This window comes from Borostomias antarcticus, assembly GCF_949987555.1.
Source record: "Borostomias antarcticus genome assembly, chromosome: 24".
NCBI lineage: Eukaryota > Metazoa > Chordata > Actinopteri > Stomiiformes > Stomiidae > Borostomias > Borostomias antarcticus.
This window is the reverse complement of record NC_140257.1, coordinates 12,755,434-12,775,886: the sequence shown is the minus strand read 5'-3', so window position 1 is coordinate 12,775,886 and position 20,453 is coordinate 12,755,434. Positions and strand designations below refer to the sequence as shown.

Below are 20,453 nucleotides of genomic sequence, written 5' to 3'. Positions count from 1 at the left end.
CGTAATTACATATGCAACTGGTTTGTTTTTAGATAGATGAGCACCTATAGGCTGACAGAAAATGGCAGCTGTTTAATGCCGAGACGTGGCGACGTTGAAACACAGATCCCCTATGCTGAGGAGGAGGGAGAACGAGTCTTACCGTCACCGACTTCAGCGTCATGCCGTGGTAGGTCCCCATCGTGTCGATCTTGAAACCCTCCGTTTCTGGGACGAGGAGAAATTGTGTCAATCACATGTGGCACGTTCAAAATCAAACGCACATGTTAAAAATCGATATGCCAATACTTGGACGGACACGCATACAAAACAATAACCAATAAATATGGTTCCACTCACCCTCTTTCCCTTTGAATCTCTCCTGGTCGTATCGGTTATAGGCGGCCGGGATGGGCTGTTTGTTCCTTGTGGACGGATCCTTGAGAGAGAACAGAGGTTTCACTTCAACACAACCAGTAAAACAAGCCATAGTCATTAAGCCTAATTTATACTTCATAAAATGGCTCATGGCTCATGGCTCTTGGTTGCCATGGAATGGAAGCTAAAGACAATGCCCAGGCATTCCATTCCATGGCAACCAAGAGCCATGAGACATGAGCCGTTTGATGAAGTATAAATTAGGCTTTAGCCGCTGTATAACCTAATCAGATAACACTGGAGAGGAAATTGTATGAGCCTGCACTGCACTCAACTTCAAATGATTAACTAATCTGTATTTGCCTCCTCGCTATTGTATTTGCACTGTCCTGTCTTGTCCTCGCACCTAGTTTTTTTGTTGTCTATTTATTGTTATGCACCAACAGTCCAAAGCAAATTTCTCATATATGTGAAAACCTACCTGGCCAAAATAAATCAGACGCAATAATCAATGACCTTTTCTAGAGAACCCAGTGTTCCTTTTTAAACCCTTTTTCTTTGAGAATGATGACAGCGTGGAGAGGTACAAATAGATATAATGGTACAGATACAGAGGATTTTCTGGATTTGGGTTCAAGGTTCAAGTTTATTTGTCTCCCTACAGAGAAATTCTGAATAGAGGAAGTGCTGCATTACAAAAAACAAGAATTGCACACAAGACATGAAATGTGACACGAGTACAATGCATAGTTCCCTGTTACCCTATAAAGTGACCCAAGTGCATAGCTCATCACATTAATTTAGTCACATTAGTTCAGCGCCTCCTATTCTGTCCATCCTCAGATGAGCGCTTGTTCAGTAGATCAATCGAAACGGGAATGAATGAAAACGTATATTTTGTTCTTATAGTTTGTTCAGCCTACATAAAGGAACCCTTAATTTGTAGGTGATGCTCATCGCACCACCCTACGAACCTGTCCACTCCAGTTACATGGCTACTGATGTTAGAGTTGCTTGTGAGCAGACTGAGGACAATGGTGTCATCTGAAAACTTCACTACAAACTGATCAGGTTGAGAACTGACACAATCGTTTGTATAGAGAGCACACAAGACGAAGGAACTAACTCTTTGTAATGCACACTACAACGCAAGCGCATGACAATGTGTAATCCGAGTTCATGTGAGTGTGTGTACATGTTTAGCCATACTTGTTGGGACCAAATGTCCCCATTTGGAAGGTCCTTAACTTTAAAGCTAATTTTAGGGTCAACGGTTAGGGTTTAGGACTTGGGTTAGTTATGGTTCTGGTTAGGTTTAGGGGTCAAAGGTTATGTTTAGGGATAGGTTTAGGGTTAAGTTTAGGGTAAGCATGTTCCCTCTGTTGCAGTCTTTCATAAACCGATGGCTATATTTGCAAAATTGTTAATGTGAGCACACTTTCGTGGCAAACGATGGCACCTCTGACCTGGTTCACTCTATGATGGTCTCCCTCCAATGCCACGCCATTCTGGAGCCCCACCAGGCTATTGCCATGACCAAGTCATTCCCGCGTTGGACTAGGCCGCGCCATTCCAGAGCCACACCAAGCTATTGTCTAGAGCAGTCCCAAATACCATTTTTACAGGCTTCGAATACTCATTGGTGTGAATGAACGAATACCAAATACTATTTGTTCTCAACCCCTAGGTGGCAGCATTGCATATTCTATATCTACCAGTGAAAGCTGAGCAATGCGCCAGTCATTTCCTTGTTGTGCAACTTTTGCCTCCTGCGACTGTAAGCTTGCTAGGTTGTTTAAGTTGCTCGCTGAATATTTGTTCATGATTTAATTATGTGTGGGTTTATTTTACCATGGCTTGTGACTGTCAGTTTGCCCAACCTTAGGTAACATTCTATCTCACGTAGGTTTCATTTTCGGCTTTATAAAAATCTATTTTGCACCACAATAAACTAGAGGCTGATAGTAGCCTACAAAAATCAATCAAAACTCGAAATGGCTTAAAAAACGACAAACGTAGGCTACGTCATCGTAGTCCGGGCTTTGCTCGCCTCAAATCGGGAGTGCAATTATGGCCGTAAGCTACTGTATGGAACACAATACCTATAGATATCAGGGAAGCCAGCTTGCTAAATAGTTTTAAAAGACAGCTAAAAATGTATCTCCTTCTTTTTATTTTTTAATGCATATCTCGCCAGTATAATATTTTATTAAATTGACATTTTTACACTGTATATTACTTGATTCTTATCTTCTTTCTTCCATGTAATTTTCCTGCTTTTGGTTTATTTTTGGTCTATTTTTATGTGAAGAACTTAAACGTAAGTTCTTAAACATGCATGTACATTCTCTGCTGTAAAGCACTTAAGCTGGATTTATTAGTATGAAAGGTGGTATACAAATCATTATTATTATTATTATTATTACTCTCGCCCCACCATTGTGCTTGGGTCGTGCTTACAAAGGAACAATTATATATGTAATTATAATTGCATTGCTATTATAAATAGCAAGCTAGTAGCTAGGTTAGGGCCGTCAATTTAAGAAGCATTCTAACACCTGTCTCTCCTCCGCTCCGGTGCTGCCACGTGTGTGTGTGTGTGTGTGTGTGTGTGTGTGTGTGTGTGTGTGTGTGTGTGTGGCAGCACCGGAGCGGAGGAGAGACAGAGGCATAAATGCTTCTTAAGTTGACCAACGAGTACAAATGGGATGGCGCCGAGTGGTTGGTTGGTTGGTTGGATGGATGGATGGATGGATAGAAACTTTGCAGACTCACAGCTCCATATAAAAAAACAATACAATATGAGTTAGACTAGTCATATAGTACTAAAACCACCATCTAATCGGCAGTGAAAATAGTCTGTGCACATTCCTAGTCCCCAGTATAGCAGTAGTAAAGTGTGTGTGTGTGTGTGTGTGATTGATGGGGCTCTTCTTACCACTTGAGTGGTGTTCTGTGCTGGTCTCTGCTCAGGGGCACGGCCCTCCTCTCTGGCCTTCACTGATTGGAGGATGGCAAAGATGTTTTTGGAGAAGTTCTGCAAAATCACAAGACTTGATCGTCAGTGGGTGTCATGGACACAAATTGACTTGAGTCAGACATTGCTGTACACTGAATAATAATACGACTACATAATTAGGCTCTGTGCAAAAACATAGACTTTGAAGAGACCAACACAACGGCCAATAGCGATACATTTCCTTGAGGTCATGCTGCCATCTACAGGCATAACAGAACACTGCAATGTGTGGAGTTGGGTAAGTTACTGTAGCAGGCATCATATTATCCATTTGCTCAAGGCATGAAGATGGCAGGGAGAGAGTAGGGAGGGAGGAGAGAGAGAGAAGAGAGATATATGCAGACAGCAGGGAGAGTAGGGAGGGAGGAGAGAGAGAGAAATAAAGATATGAAGACAGCAGGGAGAGAGTAGGGAAGGAGGAGGAGAGTGAGTGAGTGAGTGAGTGTGTGAGAGAGAGAGAGAGAGAGAGAGAGAGAGAGAGAGAGAGAGAGAGAGAGAGAGACTGGCAAACTACGCTGTGTGGGCCTGTTGGCTATGATCATCCTACATTCAATTTGGGCTGTAGGGCACACGGTGAGTGAGCCTAGCCTGGTTGGATGGGATGGTTAATCAGCCTGGGGCTGGGGTGATCTCTGACCTTTCCGGAGCTCTGGAGGATGGTAGTCCTGGTCCTCCACACCCTTTCCCTGCTGACAATATCTCTGGTGACATCCACTTCTGCGTCCACAAAGCTCCTCTGCTTCAGGGTGATGTCATCGTCCAGGTCTGTCTTGATGGTGGAGCGCTTCTTGGCCATGATCTTGGCCTTAATGGCAGCAATCTTCTCCACAGACATGGCCTCGGACAGCGACCTGAAGGCAGGAATGGGTTCATGTTAAAAGCGGCCGGGTAAGCAAGCTGTGAAATTTAACTCTTCAAACTCACCGATCGAACAAGTGAACGGCCTGTGGTGAAAGTGGTGGTGTGATATTATAACGTGGTAGCAAACAAGATGATGCCGTGAGGTCTACTGATGGTGTGATGTGTATTGGCCCATACCTGATCTGGTCAGTCTGTACAATGCCCTCTTTGTGGCCTTCGAGGCGAGCAGCCAGGCGCTCCTTGTCCAGACGCACACATTCCTCATTCTGCAGAACAGGGAAACATGGCAGAGTAGGGTCATTTCAGTTTTTGCATCGTTTTTGAATTGGCATTTTAAGGCCAATTCAAAGTCCAGAAGTACAGGGCACATATAGTACACTGCCCAGACGGTCCAGCCTGGACAATCATTTGCCTTTTCCAGTCGTACAAATGCTGCGTTCACACCAGGCGCGGCGAGAAAATTTGCGCCGCCCAGTTCGCCCCAATCTCACCGCGGGATCCAATGGGTTGCCGCGAGAATCCGCCGCAGAAAGTTCAAAAAATCAAACTTTTGCGCATGTCACCGCGCGGCGAATCCTGGCCACCGCGCCGCCTGCCGCCCAGTTTGCGCGAATTGTATTGACTTTCCATGTAAACTCGTTGCCGGAAAAATTTGTGCCCGGTGTGAACACAGCATAACACATACCCAAGGCCTACATTTCCCACATTGTACTTGTCGTTTTCCTTTTTTGCTGGAAGTTACATACTGTAAACAACATGGCGTCATCTACTGATGAGGAAGAACCTCTCGGTCTCCAGGCTATGATGAAAAGCACAACCTGGCAGAGGTGCCAGGTGAGTCCACTAAATGAAGAGAATGGGAGTTCAGCATGTTGGTGGGATACGATAAGTATGGATGAGGAAAAACAGTTTCAGTACTTTTGAATGTCTTCGCAAAAATCCAACGACTTGATTCAGTGCCTAGGCCCATTCTTCCAACACCTGGGTGCTTCCCCACTGTGATCTGGGAGTGACTACTACAAAGGGACACACTCCCTTGTCCTCGTGGCTGTGTGCGACGCAACCATCGCTTCATGATGGTGGACGTTGGGACATTCGGTCGAGAGTGACAGTGGCATCTTTCATGAGAGTGGTTTTGGTCGCAATCTCATCGATGGCACACTGGATTTGAAATTCTACCAGGCACAGATGTTCCCATGTGTTTGTTGGGCATGCTGCCTTTCCACTCCCATGAGAACTTGATGCGACCCTATCCTGGTAAGATTCCACTTTGTTTTAGATCCTTTTTACAGCAGACATGTTGGTGGGTGAACACAGCTGAAGGTAATAACATTATTTGTGGGTGTTTCATTTTGGCGTTACTGTGTGCTGGCACGGACATCTCCTGTACAGTTAACATCATGGGAGGACACAAACGAGCACACAAACACCTACACATAAAACATTTACCCACCATGTCCACTGTGAATAGGGTCCATAAGCTGTAGTGTATTTGCATCCATCAATATTCCAACATTTTTATTTAACGTGAAAACAGAATCAGCCACATTTGTATTCATAGTCTACATACTTAAACAGTCACAATCAGATGAACATGCGCAAGATGTGTCTTTATTCAAAAATCGGAGATGGTGTTTCTCCAACCATTGCCTTGAAGGGCCGGCCGGCCCCCCCAACAGGACCTCCCGTCCCTCCAGAAAGACCCTTTTTAAATTTTAAAAAAATTAGCATTAATTAGCATTGCGGCTAACGGACATTTTCTGACTGGGAGTGAGATGATAAAATGAAAATATGTTCCGTTACTGTAGCAAGCTACATAAGAAATGTAAAGCTGCATCATCCGGTTTTACGTCATCCGTTCTGTCGCTCATTCTGTCATTTGGTCGTGGTTTGGATACAAGAAGTCTGAAACTAGCCCTTCCCTCGTCCAGGCCAGGCTAATCATTGGTTTTAGACCTAGGCTATTAAAGTAGCCATTTAATGTGCAGGAAAGAGACTGAATGTTTGCTTTCTCCTCTTAAATTGCAAGGGTTTAATTTGTGTATATTTATTCATTTACACTTATGTGTTTAAAGAGAAAAAGTCCTACAGTAGAGCCTAACAAGCCTATCCCATTGAAGACGTGAAACAGTAGGCCTAGGCTATTTCAAAGCGGACAATGTCATGAATTTATTTGAAACCGTTTTGTTTATTAATTTAGGCCTGCACGTTGCTTTGTCATTATGTCAACAATTCAAACAAGTCAGGCTGAAATTCAAATCTTGCGTCATATTTCCCACAAATTGCTAGTGAGTTGGAGCTGATGCATTGTTGATAGGTGTGAGATTTTGTTGATTTAAGTCAGTTTAGCAATAATCACTGCTGCACTAGTTATTGGAGAGAGCGCCACATTGAATGACTTGTAACGCGTTCCACCATATAGTGCAATTGTACTGGAAAAACTGCCTAAAAACAAGGGGGCATCTGAAATACTGTAGATGGACAATGTGGGCCAGATGTTAAGCAAGAAAAATAAGCGTTTTTTATTGTGTTGCCTTTCAGTCTGAGTTTACTCACAACCATAGCAAATGGACACTGTCACATATTAGATTAGTCGTGAGCCTGCCTATATCTGAGCCTGTAAAGCCATCAACAAAATAAAAAGGTGAATACAGGTTAGTCTGCATCCATGACTAACATATGGGTAACAAAGAATGGCTCATATGGGAACTAAATTAGTTGCTCACTGAATCTATGACTGACATCTAAATTAGTGTCTAACAAGTCAGCATTCAAGAACATTTAAGAAATAATACAATTGTAACATTCAACTATCAAATTAAATCTTGGACTGGGAACCCAAGTATTCCTGTTCCAGGTTGAAAAGAAGCTCATGAACCTTAAATTGGGTAACAGATCTCCGTGAGAGAGAGAATCTCCTCAGCATGTCCGTGACAGTTGCAGTGAATCGCACTTCTTCAGCATCTTGTTGCAGAGCTCTCTCCTATCCGTGGCGGTCAATGGCTTCCAGCCTCTGCTTCACTGCATCATTTTCTTTGGATGTTTCCTTCCTCTTCTGCTGGGATGAAGGGGCGGTGGTCTCTGGAGTGCAGAGGTAGAAGACTGCAGGAGGACTGGATTTTGGAGACCTGATGGAGGAGGGTGGAGGGCCGATGGAGACTGGAAGAGGATTGAAGGAGGTGGTGGGAGCACTGTACCCGGATACTGAGCTCCAGCTTGTTTTGTTAATGACTGTGACTGTTTTAGCACTTCGAGATTGTCTGACAATGAAAAGTGATTTTTAAGTCAAATTAATAAATTATTATTATTATTATTACTAAGACTATTATTTATTACTACTAGAATCTTAAAATCTAGAGCACATTAAAGATGACATAAGGGGCTTTATAAATACAAATAAATTACTATTTATTATTATTTATTACCACTAGAATCTTAAAATCTATAACACATTAAAGATGACTTAAGATATTGATAGGTTTCCAATAATACTGAGAACTTGGCCTACTTTAATTTTAATACATAATTTCATTGCATCTAGGGTAAATTGCAACAATCCCATTCATTTATCTCTGTAGCAAGCAGGGAATTCAGTCAGTGTATCATCCTTTAACAAGGAAGCTGTAACAAGGAAGCTTACAACTAAACATTCCACAACCGTCATAGGTTATAGGTTATGATTTTTTCCATTGCTACCTGGGTTGATATGTTACCTTGTTTGGAATATTTGTGTCGGTTTCACGATGTTCAGCTCAGCATTACTGACTACATCTACAAATAGCCTTGCCCTGCGTGCTTATTTCTCTCCATTAATTGTTGTTCTTCAGTAAATCTTTATAATCCTGTTGCTGGGATGGATTGTAGAGTGGCTGTATCTTCTGACCTCTTCAGCTTCTCTCTTGTTAAATGCTGACTCCCTGGTTGACTCCCTGGTCCCTGGGTGACTCCCTGGGTGACTCCCTGGGTGACTCCCTGGGTGACTCCCTGGTTGACTCCCTGGTTGACTCCCTGGTTGACTCCCTGGTTGACTCCATGGGTGACTCCCTGGGTGACTCCCTGGGTGACTCCATGGTTGACTCCCTGGTCCCTGGTTGACTCCATGGTTGACTCCATGGTTGACTCCCTGGTCCCTGGTTGACTCCCTGGGTGACTCCATGGTTGACTCCCTGGTCCCTGGTTGACTCCATGGTTGTCTCCATGGTTGACTCCATGGTTGACTCCACACCATGCTTCCTCGTGTCCCGCCTCCTTCTGCAAGCAAGCTGCATGTTTCTGGTGCCACATCTAATGCTTGTCGATGTGAACCGTTTTTATATATTTTTTAGGGGACTTCCGCTTCATTTGGAAAGATAAGCGAGAAAAGGGAGGACATGCAGCACATGGTCCGGCCTGGAATCGAACCCAGGCCGCTGACTGGCCCATGCGGCGTATCCCAATGAGCCACCGGGCTGGGATGCCCTTGCTATTGCATCATCTTAGTCCGCGCTGACCCCAGCGGAGTCCGGTCTGTGTATGCTACATCTGGACTAGGAATTGGCTTTTACTGAATACAGTCCCAACATAAACTTATTGAGCTGGGGCAGGTAATTGTTTTTTCATTAACATTAGCCTGTGGTGGAGAAGTGTTCTGGATCAAGGCCAACACAGGCCAGTAGTGCGTGGAAACGATATCTGAGACACCAGGGTCTTCGAGGGAAGAAAATCTGTCCTTGAATGGAGTGATACGCAAATATGTTTTTAACATGCAAGTATGGCCAGCGTGGTAGATTAAACACCTGCTGAGTGGGGGAGTGAGAAGTAGAGGTCATAGATGTTTTTTATATATATATACACACACTATACCTCTATCCTTGGTTTTTTGGCTTCAGATGAAACTTCATCAGCTGCTCTTTTAACTGGGAAAGAAGAAACACCACCATTACAATGAGCAACCTTTGGACATGTAAAAAAACAACAACTTATCGAACAAATTTAGAACATTTTAAAATGTATCATATACGTAAAAAGAGTGCACTTTTGAGAGCATACCTTGTGTTGGTCGTTGCAAACCAATCTCTATGGGGGCGCTTCTGTCAATACTTGTCGAAGTAGCTAAGAGGAGAGATAGTCTTGATTACAGCCAGCATGGTGAATTTGACACACTGACTCTACAGGAAATGTTTATGTCTGCTAAAAACTGAAATGTTACATTCCATACTTACAACATTCCCCATTGAGATAAGACAGCAAGCCCTTTCGGTCAGGTCTTCTGACAACAGGAATGTTCTCTGTCTGGAGGGAAGTATTTCAAATACATTTCAATACGATTTCTAAGGACCGGACAACAGGTGCAATGATAGAGATGTAGGTCTATCATTCAAGTGCAGTGGGAGAAAATATCAATACACAATAGAGTGGGGATGAGTCTACTTACTGCAGCTCTTCTCACATACGAAGGATGAGGAAGATGCACATTGTTAAGCAGGAAAAGGATGGAGTCCAGAGTATAGTACTCTTTGGGTTGACCCTCCTTTCCAGTTCTGCAATGGAAAAGCAAAGCGATGAGTGCTACTCCCCACTGCAGTTTGTCCTGCACTTGCCTTCTGCCTCTCTTCCTTGAAGATGTTAGCACACTCACTTTTAACAAACTGGTGTGAGCATATCTAGCTTCCTATAAACGCATTTACAGCAGACAAGGATCAGTTAGTAGCATGTTGGCAAACCTCTTGCCAAGGTAGCCTCTGACAGCGCCATTCAAGACTCAAGATCGGTTTATTACTTATACTTATGTACAGTGTATATGGTTCACACATACTAGGAATTTGACTAGGGTTAAGGCATACGCTGTTATAGACGACATAGGACAGTGTGCATGACAGGACAGAGATGTAACAGTAGACTTATAAACACTTTTTGCGTTTGCAGATTTCGAACTATTGGCCTTTCTTGTTTGAGTGTTTGTTTTGTGTGTGTTATGTAAAGCGTCTTTGAGTACCTAGAAAAGCGCTATATAAAACCGATCTATTATTATTATTATTAACTTCCCTCGTAACTAGCCAACACGAAAGCATGTCGTTAGCTATTCGGGAGAACAGGCTGTTGCTAGCGAACATTACACTAACTTTCGCTATCTAGCTAGTTTGCAAGTAAGCAACTAGCTAGATAGACCGTAAAAAGAGTCGGTCTTAAAGTAAATTTGTAGCATCAGTGCAGTTAAGTTCTTTCAAAACCTGGCAATAGCATCATTGAAGCAGGGTACAAAGTTTTTTGGGGCCACAGCAGCTAGCGTAGCACTGACTTGGGTGGCTAACGTTACTTAGGTAGCTAGTTAGGTGGCTAGCCAGTTAGTTCAGCCACTTAACGTTAGCTAGCTTACAGCTTTGGCTATAACGTTACTACATTACGACAATTTGTTTGACTTCAACCGATTGTTTACCCGTCACGCACTCGGGTCATGTCGGGGAGACATGTAGCACTAACGTTAGCTGGGTTAATGTCTGGTTATGTTAGATGTCGGGCACAGTGCTTTCAAATGTTTAATTTCTTCCACTGGCACATTAGCCAGCGAGATATCACACATATACCACTAATTGTATCGGCTAAACCATTGCATGAAACAATTCAACCGCACATCGGGACCAAGGACACCGCGGGATAGCGACGGCATCCACACCAAGTGTCTAGCCAAGCTAGCTAGCTACTAACTAACTAGCGAGCACAGGCCTACTGAAGCGATTAACATTTGATTTTTCCAGTACAAATAAAAATCAACTTACCCCCAAATGACATAGTTGGTCTTGACATTTTTGGGCCAAGAGAACTCTCCAAATATGACCTCGTCACCTTTAGCAACGATTTCTTTTTTCTGGATGTTGTACTGACGAAGAACACTCAATACGTCCGCCATCTTCACTTGTCTTCATGTAGCTGCTAGCTAGCTACTTCCAGTTGCAACTCAACTCAAGGCCCCTGTAGTTATCAACAGTGTGCGGACTCGTAGAACGCCTGCTCTAAATGTTTACATTCTAGTAAGTAAATCGCTTTGCTTATTTCTGTCCTACTGTATTCGGCCTGCATTTGTCTGTTTCTGAAATTAGAACCAGAGTATGAAATGTATAAGACATTTTGTATTAAGTCAATTGATAACATATCTGGTCATGCCAATTTTGAACTAAAACGTATGGAATTAAATCATACATTTAATCCTAACCCGACAGAACTTCATGAGTGAAAATGAGGTCTGTAATTCTAATTGGTTGAAACCTCAAATGCATTATACCGACCTAGATCTCTCATTGTGGAGTGTGAAGCAGTACGTATTGAAAACATATTTTCAAAAAAAGTGACTCATCATAGCAAAGATCTATTGATTCTCTTGATATTTGAACTAGTACATCCACATGGGCATTCAAGAATCACAGTTAAATGGTCTACATAATTTTGTTAATGTTTTCTGAGCGGAATGGCAGTCAGGATGATTTATGTCATTCAGTGTAATGTCTACAGTTGTAATTCTCTAACTGAACCGACTCTGGAAATTAAGCATTTTACTATCATTGCATTTATTCATCCAGTATCGGAAGAAATATAAAGCAGAACTGTTGTGTTACACAGTAATATGAAGGTACATTCAGTATCTATTACAGTGGAAAGATAGCACAACAGGAACACTAGTATAGGTTAGCTTTTGCATTTACCGACATTCCTATGTTAGTGTTTTATTTTTTATCACACAGAAATGCCAATATTGTGCTTCTAGCAACAGTCTTTGTAAAACTGTACCTTGTTTCGATAACATACTTTAATACTGCAACGGGCGAAGGATTATGCATAGACATCGCTAGATTGCTCTGTTCCATCTCTGATGGAACAATAAACTGCCACATAAAAAGCATAGGTCCTAAATAATGTTTTCAGAGGAAACCGTATAAAACATTCTCCTTCCTCAGACTTAAGTGCACAAAAGTTTTTCTTTCATGAGTTTGACATGAATATCTGGAACATGAGTAAGATTGAAAGCTTCAAGCTCCCCATCATTTGAATTTGATAGATTGGATTATTAAATTGTTACCATTTGCTACACTTCTCAGAATATCTACTTGAGGATTTCAACCCAGAATATCATGACAAACTCATGTTTTGCTTTGGACTCTTGGTGCTTTACATCGCTTCACAGGTTTAGTCATGTTATTTTGTACGGCACTGTATTGTAACAATGCTACATACTTTACAACTAAATAACGTTGACATACTAACAACATATCATGGATATAAAATAGCAACTACAGTGATACCCTACTTTCCATACTGTTAATATCCAGTAAACCACACCCATTACACTTAGTCATCCAATCTTTATACTGTACTCAAAAGAAGTAGACCCTACATAAAAATCCTGACATACAATAGTTTATCATAATAGCATGGCAGCACTCCCTACACACATTTCAGGTAATATCACTGCACAAACATTTCCATATTTTGGTCCAGCCTGCTGGACACTTTTCTGTCTGATAATTGGAACAAAATAAAAAAAATAAAAAAATAATTGTAATGTCAGCTTTTTTGAATTTGTGCCATCTTGGGCACCCTATGTGCTACAGTATGTAAGCCAAGTCCATTCGGCAATTTTCCTCTTCCATTCTGTCAGTCTTTTTATGCACTGTCCAGAGACTGTTCTCAGATCAGATCAAGGGCAAGGTTACGAATGATGTCCACTGCCCCGAGGTCAAAGCCACAGACGTCCAGCATGCCTCTATCTTCAGGGTCAGCGATTGAGAGCCCGTCGGAGGTCAGCCCGCACACCATCAATTTAGAGAAAACTCCCATTTTCTGCAAAAAAAAGCACACAAAAAATACAGCCATTGGTTGACAAACAGTAGTAGTGCTTTCTAAAGTCCAAACTACATTTCCCTTATGAGCCATGATGCACTTACATGTCTGTACATCCTCAGAGTCTCTACTGGCTTGGCCTGTCCGAACCAGGTCTCATTGTTGGTAAAAATGATGAATACATCAACAGCCTTCCTGTTCTCTGATGCCCACAAAATGGGAAGACCACAGTCCGTGCTCCCACTGGGGATCTGCAACAGATGGTTGACACTGGATGGATAATCACGCAGGCAGGCAGGCACGCAGGCACGCAGACACGCGCACGCACGCACGCACACACGCACGCACGCACGCACGCACACACACACTCCTTCAGAATAGATTAGTAGAAACACACACACACAACTAATTGAATCCCAGCCCTAACACGGTTAGCAATTTTTAGCAAGTTGTCATTTAGTTCTATTTTTCTATTGCAACCACTTGTGTAGTAGTGGCATAAGGAAAGGCCAGGATGTTCAAATGAAAAGGAAGGTGAGCTTGTGGGATCAGGCTGGTCTACCAAGCTAAAACACACCTTGATCAGTTCAGCTGTTACTTGAGCAAGGGACATGTCAGCAGTAATGGTGCAAGGACCCACAGCTCCCTCAGAGTAGGCCAGAACCTGCGTCTCTGCTTCGGTCCGAGCAAGAACCTATGGATATTAACAGTACATTAGCAGCAGTCTTAACCATGTTCTACCAAGCACCGGCTGCTAGGTAACAAAACTGGTATTGTCAATGGAAAAAAACAAGAAACATGTGGCATGATGCATCATGCCCGGGCACTCTTGAGATGATGGCACTGGGGAAGGAATGTGTCAATAGACCCTTTCTTCCTCCAGGGACAGGATAGCATCACCGTGTTAATAGATCTAGCTTGACGGCACAACTGCTACAGTATAACGTACGTCTAATATCCCCTGCTTTACTCTGCGTATGACTGCAGCTTGGCGTAGCAGTGTTGTCATACCATTGTAATGGCTGCTGCTGCGACCACCGTGTTGACCCAGGTCCCCGGTACAGTGCTGCTCAGAGTCGTGCTGACATCCACTGCCACGGCAAACCGCTTCCCCACCGGCTCCACATTCTAAAGGTGTAATGACAAAAGCTGGTTTGAGTTTGTGAACTCGCCAAGAACAGTGTTACTGTATGCATGAGGACATGTAACCGATGACGATGTTGATGTTGTACACCTACCGTGAAACACTTGTAAAAAGCACTCTCCAGTGCTTTGAGGATTTCACTGTCTGGTTCCCACTTCCCACGGTTCGCTAGGCCTCTTTTGTAGTTTTCCAAGGCCACCAGAACACTGAAAGGATGAATTTTATCCTGCAGTTTAAAAGTAAAGACATTAAAACAATTTAACCATGTGTAATAGTTGATACTGATGCACATACTAACCCAGTGAGCGAATCTTGGCACACTGAATGCTAAACAGCAGTCTGTCTCACCTTCTTGAGAGCTGACTCACTCTGGATCCTCTCACAAACAGCTGCCACGTCTGAGCCTCCTGGTTCCAGAACTTTGTCTGCGGTCATCTTACCCAGGGCTCTAAGCAATGAAGCAATTGGCATCTCCTTCAGCAGAGCTCTCCATACCTGCAGAGAAAGGAAGGAATGAAGTATATAGTTGTAAACAATAGTTTCCAAATACAACTTAATTTCACAAAAGCATATGGTACCTATCTTTTACATTAATTATGTGTGTAAAGCGTTGCTGGATGTGGCCTCGTGAGATTTATTTCATGTCTGAAACCGAACCCACCATTGTCAAATTCAGATTTTGTTGCTTTTAAATGTCATTCAGTACAACACACCTCTTTGGACCTCAGGTGGCTGGTCGGCAGCTGTTCCTGGTCAAGCCTGTGCTCCTCGATCAGGTGGACAACCTCCAACTCGTCTGAGCTGCGTTTGACCTTCTCCACCACCTCCAGATACAAGAGAATCCGGGCCACCTCCTCTGAGTTCTCCTTTTGACTGTACGCCCCCTGCACCTCCTTCCATCCCTTCGTTATATATTTACTGACCAGCGCAATTGCTGCGAACACAGCAGAGACGTCAGCATTGATTGACTGGACAAAAGCATCCGTCAACAAACCCCGGAAAATGTTCCACCACTCTTTTTTGGTAATTATTGAGTGTAATCTCACAATGGAACCAATCAGGTTCTATAGGTGTCGCTATAGCAGGATACATAATACACATTAATTGTAAAGCACGTATTTCATGCATCTAATCTCAGTATATATACTTTGCATAGTGTATAATCATAATGTGTAGTATATAATGTCTGCAGGAGCTCACCTTCGTTTGCAGGCTTCATGTGGGAGAGCCTGAGCAGGTCCTGGTGAGACCAGCCCCCCCTCTGTTTACATCTGGTCACGGCCTGAGCCAGGCTCAGAGCGTCCTGCTCATTGTACCAGTCTGACACAGCTTTCCGCAGGGCCCGCCCCCAAATGCCGCACCTCATCCCCTCCTTCAGCTCCTTCTTGAACTGGACAAACGCAAAGAGGTGTGCGGGAAGCCGGCACACTACCTTCAGTGCACGGTAGGCTGCCTGCTTGGTTTTCAAGTCGGAGTGCTGGGAGCACACAGCCAAGGCGAAGAGGGAGGGGTTAGGCCTGACGGCCCGACCCTCCTGAGTGAACCTCTTGATCTCCTCCACCACCTCGCAGCCCCTGCCCTCCTGGACCATAGAGAGCACGGATAGGGCATTCTCCACTCCCAGGCTGTGCTCCTTGGCGCTGTAGATGGCACTCTCCGAGCCGTAGCAGAGGAAACGGCGAAGTCTGGCTGCGTCAGTCACCTCCCAGGGGTGCCCGTTTTGGGCATGGTCATTCAAGGGTGAGGTCTTTGCACTGCATCCTGATGGCTCCATTATGATACTTCCTTGTCAGACTTAAGAAGACAGGTGAAAGATAGGTTAGATGTTTCAGTGAATATCTAGCTCAGCTTGTTGCTTGTTTAACAATTGATACTAAATAAACTAAAAGTCCACTTGGTTTCAAATGAAGACACCGTTGTCAACCTAGTTGTATCAAAGCTGTTGACTAGATAGCTGGAGTCTGATGTCACAGGCAAGCAAGTGAAAGTCTGTTGCCTTGTTGGTAACCTCATCGGGCGTAGATCGGAGTGGTCTGGTTGTCTGGATAGCTGTAGCCATCAAGCCGATTATCCATGACACCCTCACATTAGCTAAGGCACTAAGACAATAACAACGATGTGCTGGCCACAGCAGATGCTGAACTTGGTGATGTCAGCTAATAATGCAAAGCTTAGGCTACAAACCGTATTCTTACGGCGCTGGATCTTGTTTTGGTACTGCTTTTAAAACCTAGCCAACTCTAACCCTAACCATGGACCAAATATAAGGTATTTATGGCAAAAAATGCTTGTAAAAAATAGTCACTGCCTAATTACAACCTTACACACTATATAACTGTTGAAGATGACTCATTCCCGAGCCAAGTTTGACCATTCGACTCCCAACAGTAAAGCCAATGATGACAACGCCTATCTATAGCTACTGCCGTTCATAATAATCAGCTTAGCAAGCTATTAGCTAGACAATATTCACAGGGAGGCGTTTAGCTAGTGCTAGCGCTAGCTAATCTAATTTACAGAAGACAGCTTTAACGTTAATGATAGGCAAATAGCTGAGCTAGCTAACATTAAGCTAGCCACTGTGTTGTTGGGCTGCTAGCCACTGCTTGCTCAACATAAAGTGAAGCATATAATTTAAGTTTTCAAAATATGGGAATACAAATACAATATGTGGATGTTATTTAACTTACCTTAGTCGTGCGTACCAAAGAGCTATGCGTACCTAACAGTTACACGATCAGTTATCAAGCTACTAGCTAGATAGTTTCAGGTGTAACGGAAGCCGAGAGGGGATTGTCAGCAACTGTTTAGCGTCATTCAGGGAGGCATCCACGACCATGGCTTGAGTAGAGAGAGGAGGTGCGTTTACATCATGGATGTATGGTTTACATGGACAGTTTGAATCGGTTTCAAATCGGTTTGGAAGACCAAACCGATTGAAAATATGTAATATAAACACCTCAATCCGACTGAAATGCCCAACTCGATTGAAATTCCAATCGCTTTCAAGGAGGTAGTTTAAATCTTTTCGAAACCGTTTGGTCCGTCATGTATACTACCTTGAAACGGATTGATGCTGCGTTCTGCGTTCCTTTTGCGCATGCTCAAGACTTGACTAATCAAGGCACGCTCGACAGTTCCGTAGTCAGCTGTTTGTAACCATCGTAACGCAATCACTCACGGCTGCGTGCGCGTTCGAAACATTTGTTTCGTTGTCGCATGTAAACATCCAACCAGTTTACTTTGTATTCCATGTATGTTCAAGCTGAAAGCTTCAACCAGATTGAAATCAACCAGATTGAAAAATATTTGTCATGTAAACGCACCTAGTGACTCAAAGCCATCAGATCCATTTAACACTTGTTCATCAGGTGGTGAAACCTTCTATATCTATTGGCCGAATATTTTTTATTTTTTAAAAGCACATTGCGCAAAGTATTTATATCAAAGCACGTAAAACATGCAACAGATTTGGTTTATTGTATGACTCAGGGAAATTCTTTACGATTTTCACATTTGAAGCTCTTCTGTAGAACAAAGTATTTTGTGACCATTCCGCACGATACCACTAGAGGTCATAGTAATACATAGCATACATACATAGCATACATATCACAGTTAATAAATGCACGGTATAGGCATAATATCACTGCTTCATAATCTTTGTCAACTATTTAATTTTGTCCATCAATGAGGACATAGAGAAAAGGTTACAGAGCTGCTACAATAAGAAATATTAAAACAGCGTTGTTATTAATGTGATGTTATTTTTAACTTCAACTACAGTGTTTGGAACTTCCAACATAGAGATTATGAAGAGATTATCCACCCTCATCTTCATATCCAGACTATTATTCTAGGCCTATACTCCTCAGACACCACAAACTTACAGTAGTTTCCCTAAGACAAAGACATTATCCATTCAGTCTGTCTGATGATGATCTGTGATAATGGGAAGTCTCTGAACTATAGCTGAAATCAAAGCAAGAGTCTTTCTGTGTCAGTGGGCTCTTTGATGTTATGGCATCATTGGGACCAGAACTCTCTAGTGCCAAGAGTCATTTTAAGAACCAGAATAAGTTTCAGATGAACAGAGGGAGTCCTAGGCCATCCCGAGTTTCCCCAGGCCTTGTCCTCCAGAAGCAGCCTTACACAGGTCTCTGTAACAGTCGGACTGAATAAAGCGAGGGTAGACGTCATTCTCCATCATACTGTAGATTTTGCTTTGTGCCCTGACAAAGCAAGATGGGCTTGGCAACTGCAGATTGTGAGCTATGTTGTCTCTTGTGTAGCAATCCACGTTGATCTGAAGCCAAAATATTAAAACATCCTTAAAAACCTTGTCAGCTTTTGATAAGCTCGCTACCTATACCTGGTTTACATTTCTCATTTACAGCTCTGTTTAGTCTGATGTGCCAGAAAACAATCACAATGTCAGCATTCACTTGTTTTAAGTACACAGGTGCAATGGGGGGCGGCTGTAGCTCAGTTGGTAGACCTAACCACAAATTGCTCCCAATGAGCAAGTTAGCACCTTGCATGGCAGCTACCACCATTGGTGTGTGAGTGTGTGTGTGAATGGGTGAATGAGAGGCCATTGTAAAGCACTTTGAGTGCCGCTAAGGTGGAAAAGCGCTATATAAGTGCAGTCCATTTACCATTTACCATTTAAACTAACAAATTTGACTCCATAAGATATAAAAGATTTCCATACTAACTGTTACTGTACCTCTTTTGGAGAGTCAATTCTGACAAACTCTTCATAGATGCTTGTGGCTCTACAGGCCAACTCCTCTGGGCTGCTGACAGATTTGAACTCCTCACAGGCCAACCAGAACTCAAGGTTCTCCTCACTGAATTCTGACTTCAGGAATACATGAAAGGCTGCTTGTCCGCCTAAAGAAGGGCAAGAAACACATATAGTTCACACTTAAAAGCTTTATTTATACTGTATACTGTATATGTTGATAGTGATGTGGCACAGAGCCATGGATAGAGACCACAATGAACATACAGAAGAGCTGCTGTACAGAACATTTAAAAATGTAACTTACGGTAATAAATTAATAAAATAGAAATTAATAATATTTGGTTCTTACATTTAAGTGAAAGGAGTTTGTCCAAAGATGTGAATTGTTTGCATTCATCAGGAGATTGTCTACAAGAGGAGAAAGAAATCACGCTACAAATCCATTGATGTCATGGATAGCATTGCATAACATTGCAAAGGCAAGATGCCTACCTGTAGCCTTTCATCCTTGGCAAGGGACTATGTCTTAAGTTGTGTATTTTTAATTTCCAGGGTTTACGTCTAAAGAAATCATCAGAACACAAAGAATATTCAGAAATGTTAGTTTCTCAAACATACTGTTGTAACATAATGTGAATAACTAACAAAAACAGACCAAATCTACTCACATTCTCTTTGTCTCATTGTTGTTTTCTGAATCAGTCTCACTGTACATATCCATTTGGATGCTTTAAGATGTCAATCTGGTATAGCCTACCCGTTCATGAAATAATTAAAATGCTGTATTATTTTTCTCAACCTAAATCTGTTCGCCTATGTTTTGTTCAACCTGCCAAGTAACCCGGCTCAACCTGCAACTGTATCCTACAGGCTCCAAAGGGTCAAATCTTTGTTCACCATGATGACGAGGCTTTGAGATTACTCATCAGAGAGCTTGTATCCCTTAGACATAGCTCTAATTCCATGCATTTTTAACCCATGCGCTATCTTTAACCTTTCTTTTCATTCAAGCCTGTTTGCGATAATAATAGACACAGTCACATGAACGTGAAGTGTGTGCTCCTTTTCTCATAGAATCATTACATACTGTATAAATAGTGGATCATGTTATTTCATGTGCACAACACAGGGTACCAGAAAAACAAACATCATTGTGTTTTTCTCTGGGGCCGTGAATCTATCTGAAACATGTTTTTGAGGCTCCAACTTCTCTGCTTGTCCTTTTACCACTTCTCTGATTAAGTATATACTAATGTACCTGTCACCATAAACAAACATGAACAAAAAAGTATAAAAAATATGACCATTGTTATATGGCAGTCATTTTCAACCTTTAAAATGAAGTTACATCCATTGTTTTCAACAGCACCTGTGGTTTAGCCTCATGGTCTAGTAGTGTTAAGACCACAGCAGTGGGTTTTTAGTGAGGTTTTCTGATGTAACTACTGCCTACGGTTCCACAGACAGATAAATTGTTCCTAATCTGTATGCATCTGCTGCTGTTTTCAGAG

The 20,453-nt window shown here is 42.6% G+C and overlaps 3 protein-coding genes across 3 annotated transcripts in view; all 3 read right to left on the bottom strand.

Annotated features, from left to right (window-relative positions):
• cdc73 (cell division cycle 73, Paf1/RNA polymerase II complex component, homolog) overlaps positions 1 to 11,123 on the bottom strand; it is a gene marked incomplete at its 5' end in the record, with an annotated part of 28,513 nt that extends 17,390 nt beyond the window's left edge. Inside the window, 10 exons of the mRNA XM_084457802.1 lie at positions 143 to 207; positions 340 to 418; positions 3,296 to 3,394; positions 4,014 to 4,227; positions 4,415 to 4,503; positions 9,080 to 9,132; positions 9,266 to 9,328; positions 9,439 to 9,508; positions 9,651 to 9,756; positions 10,993 to 11,123. Of these exons, the coding sequence (XP_084313928.1) occupies positions 143 to 207; positions 340 to 418; positions 3,296 to 3,394; positions 4,014 to 4,227; positions 4,415 to 4,503; positions 9,080 to 9,132; positions 9,266 to 9,328; positions 9,439 to 9,508; positions 9,651 to 9,756; positions 10,993 to 11,123 (969 nt within the window). The remainder of the gene's footprint in view (positions 1 to 142; positions 208 to 339; positions 419 to 3,295; positions 3,395 to 4,013; positions 4,228 to 4,414; positions 4,504 to 9,079; positions 9,133 to 9,265; positions 9,329 to 9,438; positions 9,509 to 9,650; positions 9,757 to 10,992) is intronic.
• An 885-nt stretch (positions 11,124 to 12,008) lies between these two features.
• On the bottom strand, positions 12,009 to 15,794 carry ro60 (Ro60, Y RNA binding protein). The gene is made up of 8 exons (XM_084457780.1): positions 15,393 to 15,794; positions 14,906 to 15,126; positions 14,541 to 14,687; positions 14,287 to 14,418; positions 14,060 to 14,176; positions 13,626 to 13,742; positions 13,153 to 13,299; positions 12,009 to 13,048 (listed from the first exon to the last, which is right to left on the bottom strand). Exons 1-8 carry the CDS (start codon positions 15,781 to 15,783, stop codon positions 12,896 to 12,898), a joined length of 1,425 nt encoding a protein of 474 aa, XP_084313906.1. The 5' UTR covers positions 15,784 to 15,794; the 3' UTR covers positions 12,009 to 12,895.
• A 2,500-nt stretch (positions 15,795 to 18,294) lies between these two features.
• Positions 18,295 to 19,626, bottom strand: LOC311325551 (regulator of G-protein signaling 2-like; the record flags this gene model as incomplete). The annotated part of the gene is made up of 3 exons (XM_084458268.1): positions 18,295 to 18,498; positions 18,922 to 19,088; positions 19,611 to 19,626. 3 exons carry the CDS (start codon positions 19,624 to 19,626, stop codon positions 18,295 to 18,297), a joined length of 387 nt encoding a protein of 128 aa, XP_084314394.1.
• Between the last annotated feature and the right edge of the window lie 827 nt (positions 19,627 to 20,453).

Bases quoted from the DNA above. Each gene is read 5' to 3' on its own strand.
- ro60 (XM_084457780.1), bottom strand. From the start codon at position 15,783: ATGGTCCAGGAGGGCAGGGGCTGCGAGGTGGTGGAGGAGATCAAGAGG. The intron at 14,177-14,286 runs GTAGGTGTACAA...TTACACCTTTAG, and splicing joins CTTTTTACAAGTGTTTCACG to AATGTGGAGCCGGTGGGGAA. The intron at 13,049-13,152 runs GTAAGTGCATCA...TTTTTTTTGCAG, and splicing joins CTCTGAGGATGTACAGACAT to AAAATGGGAGTTTTCTCTAA.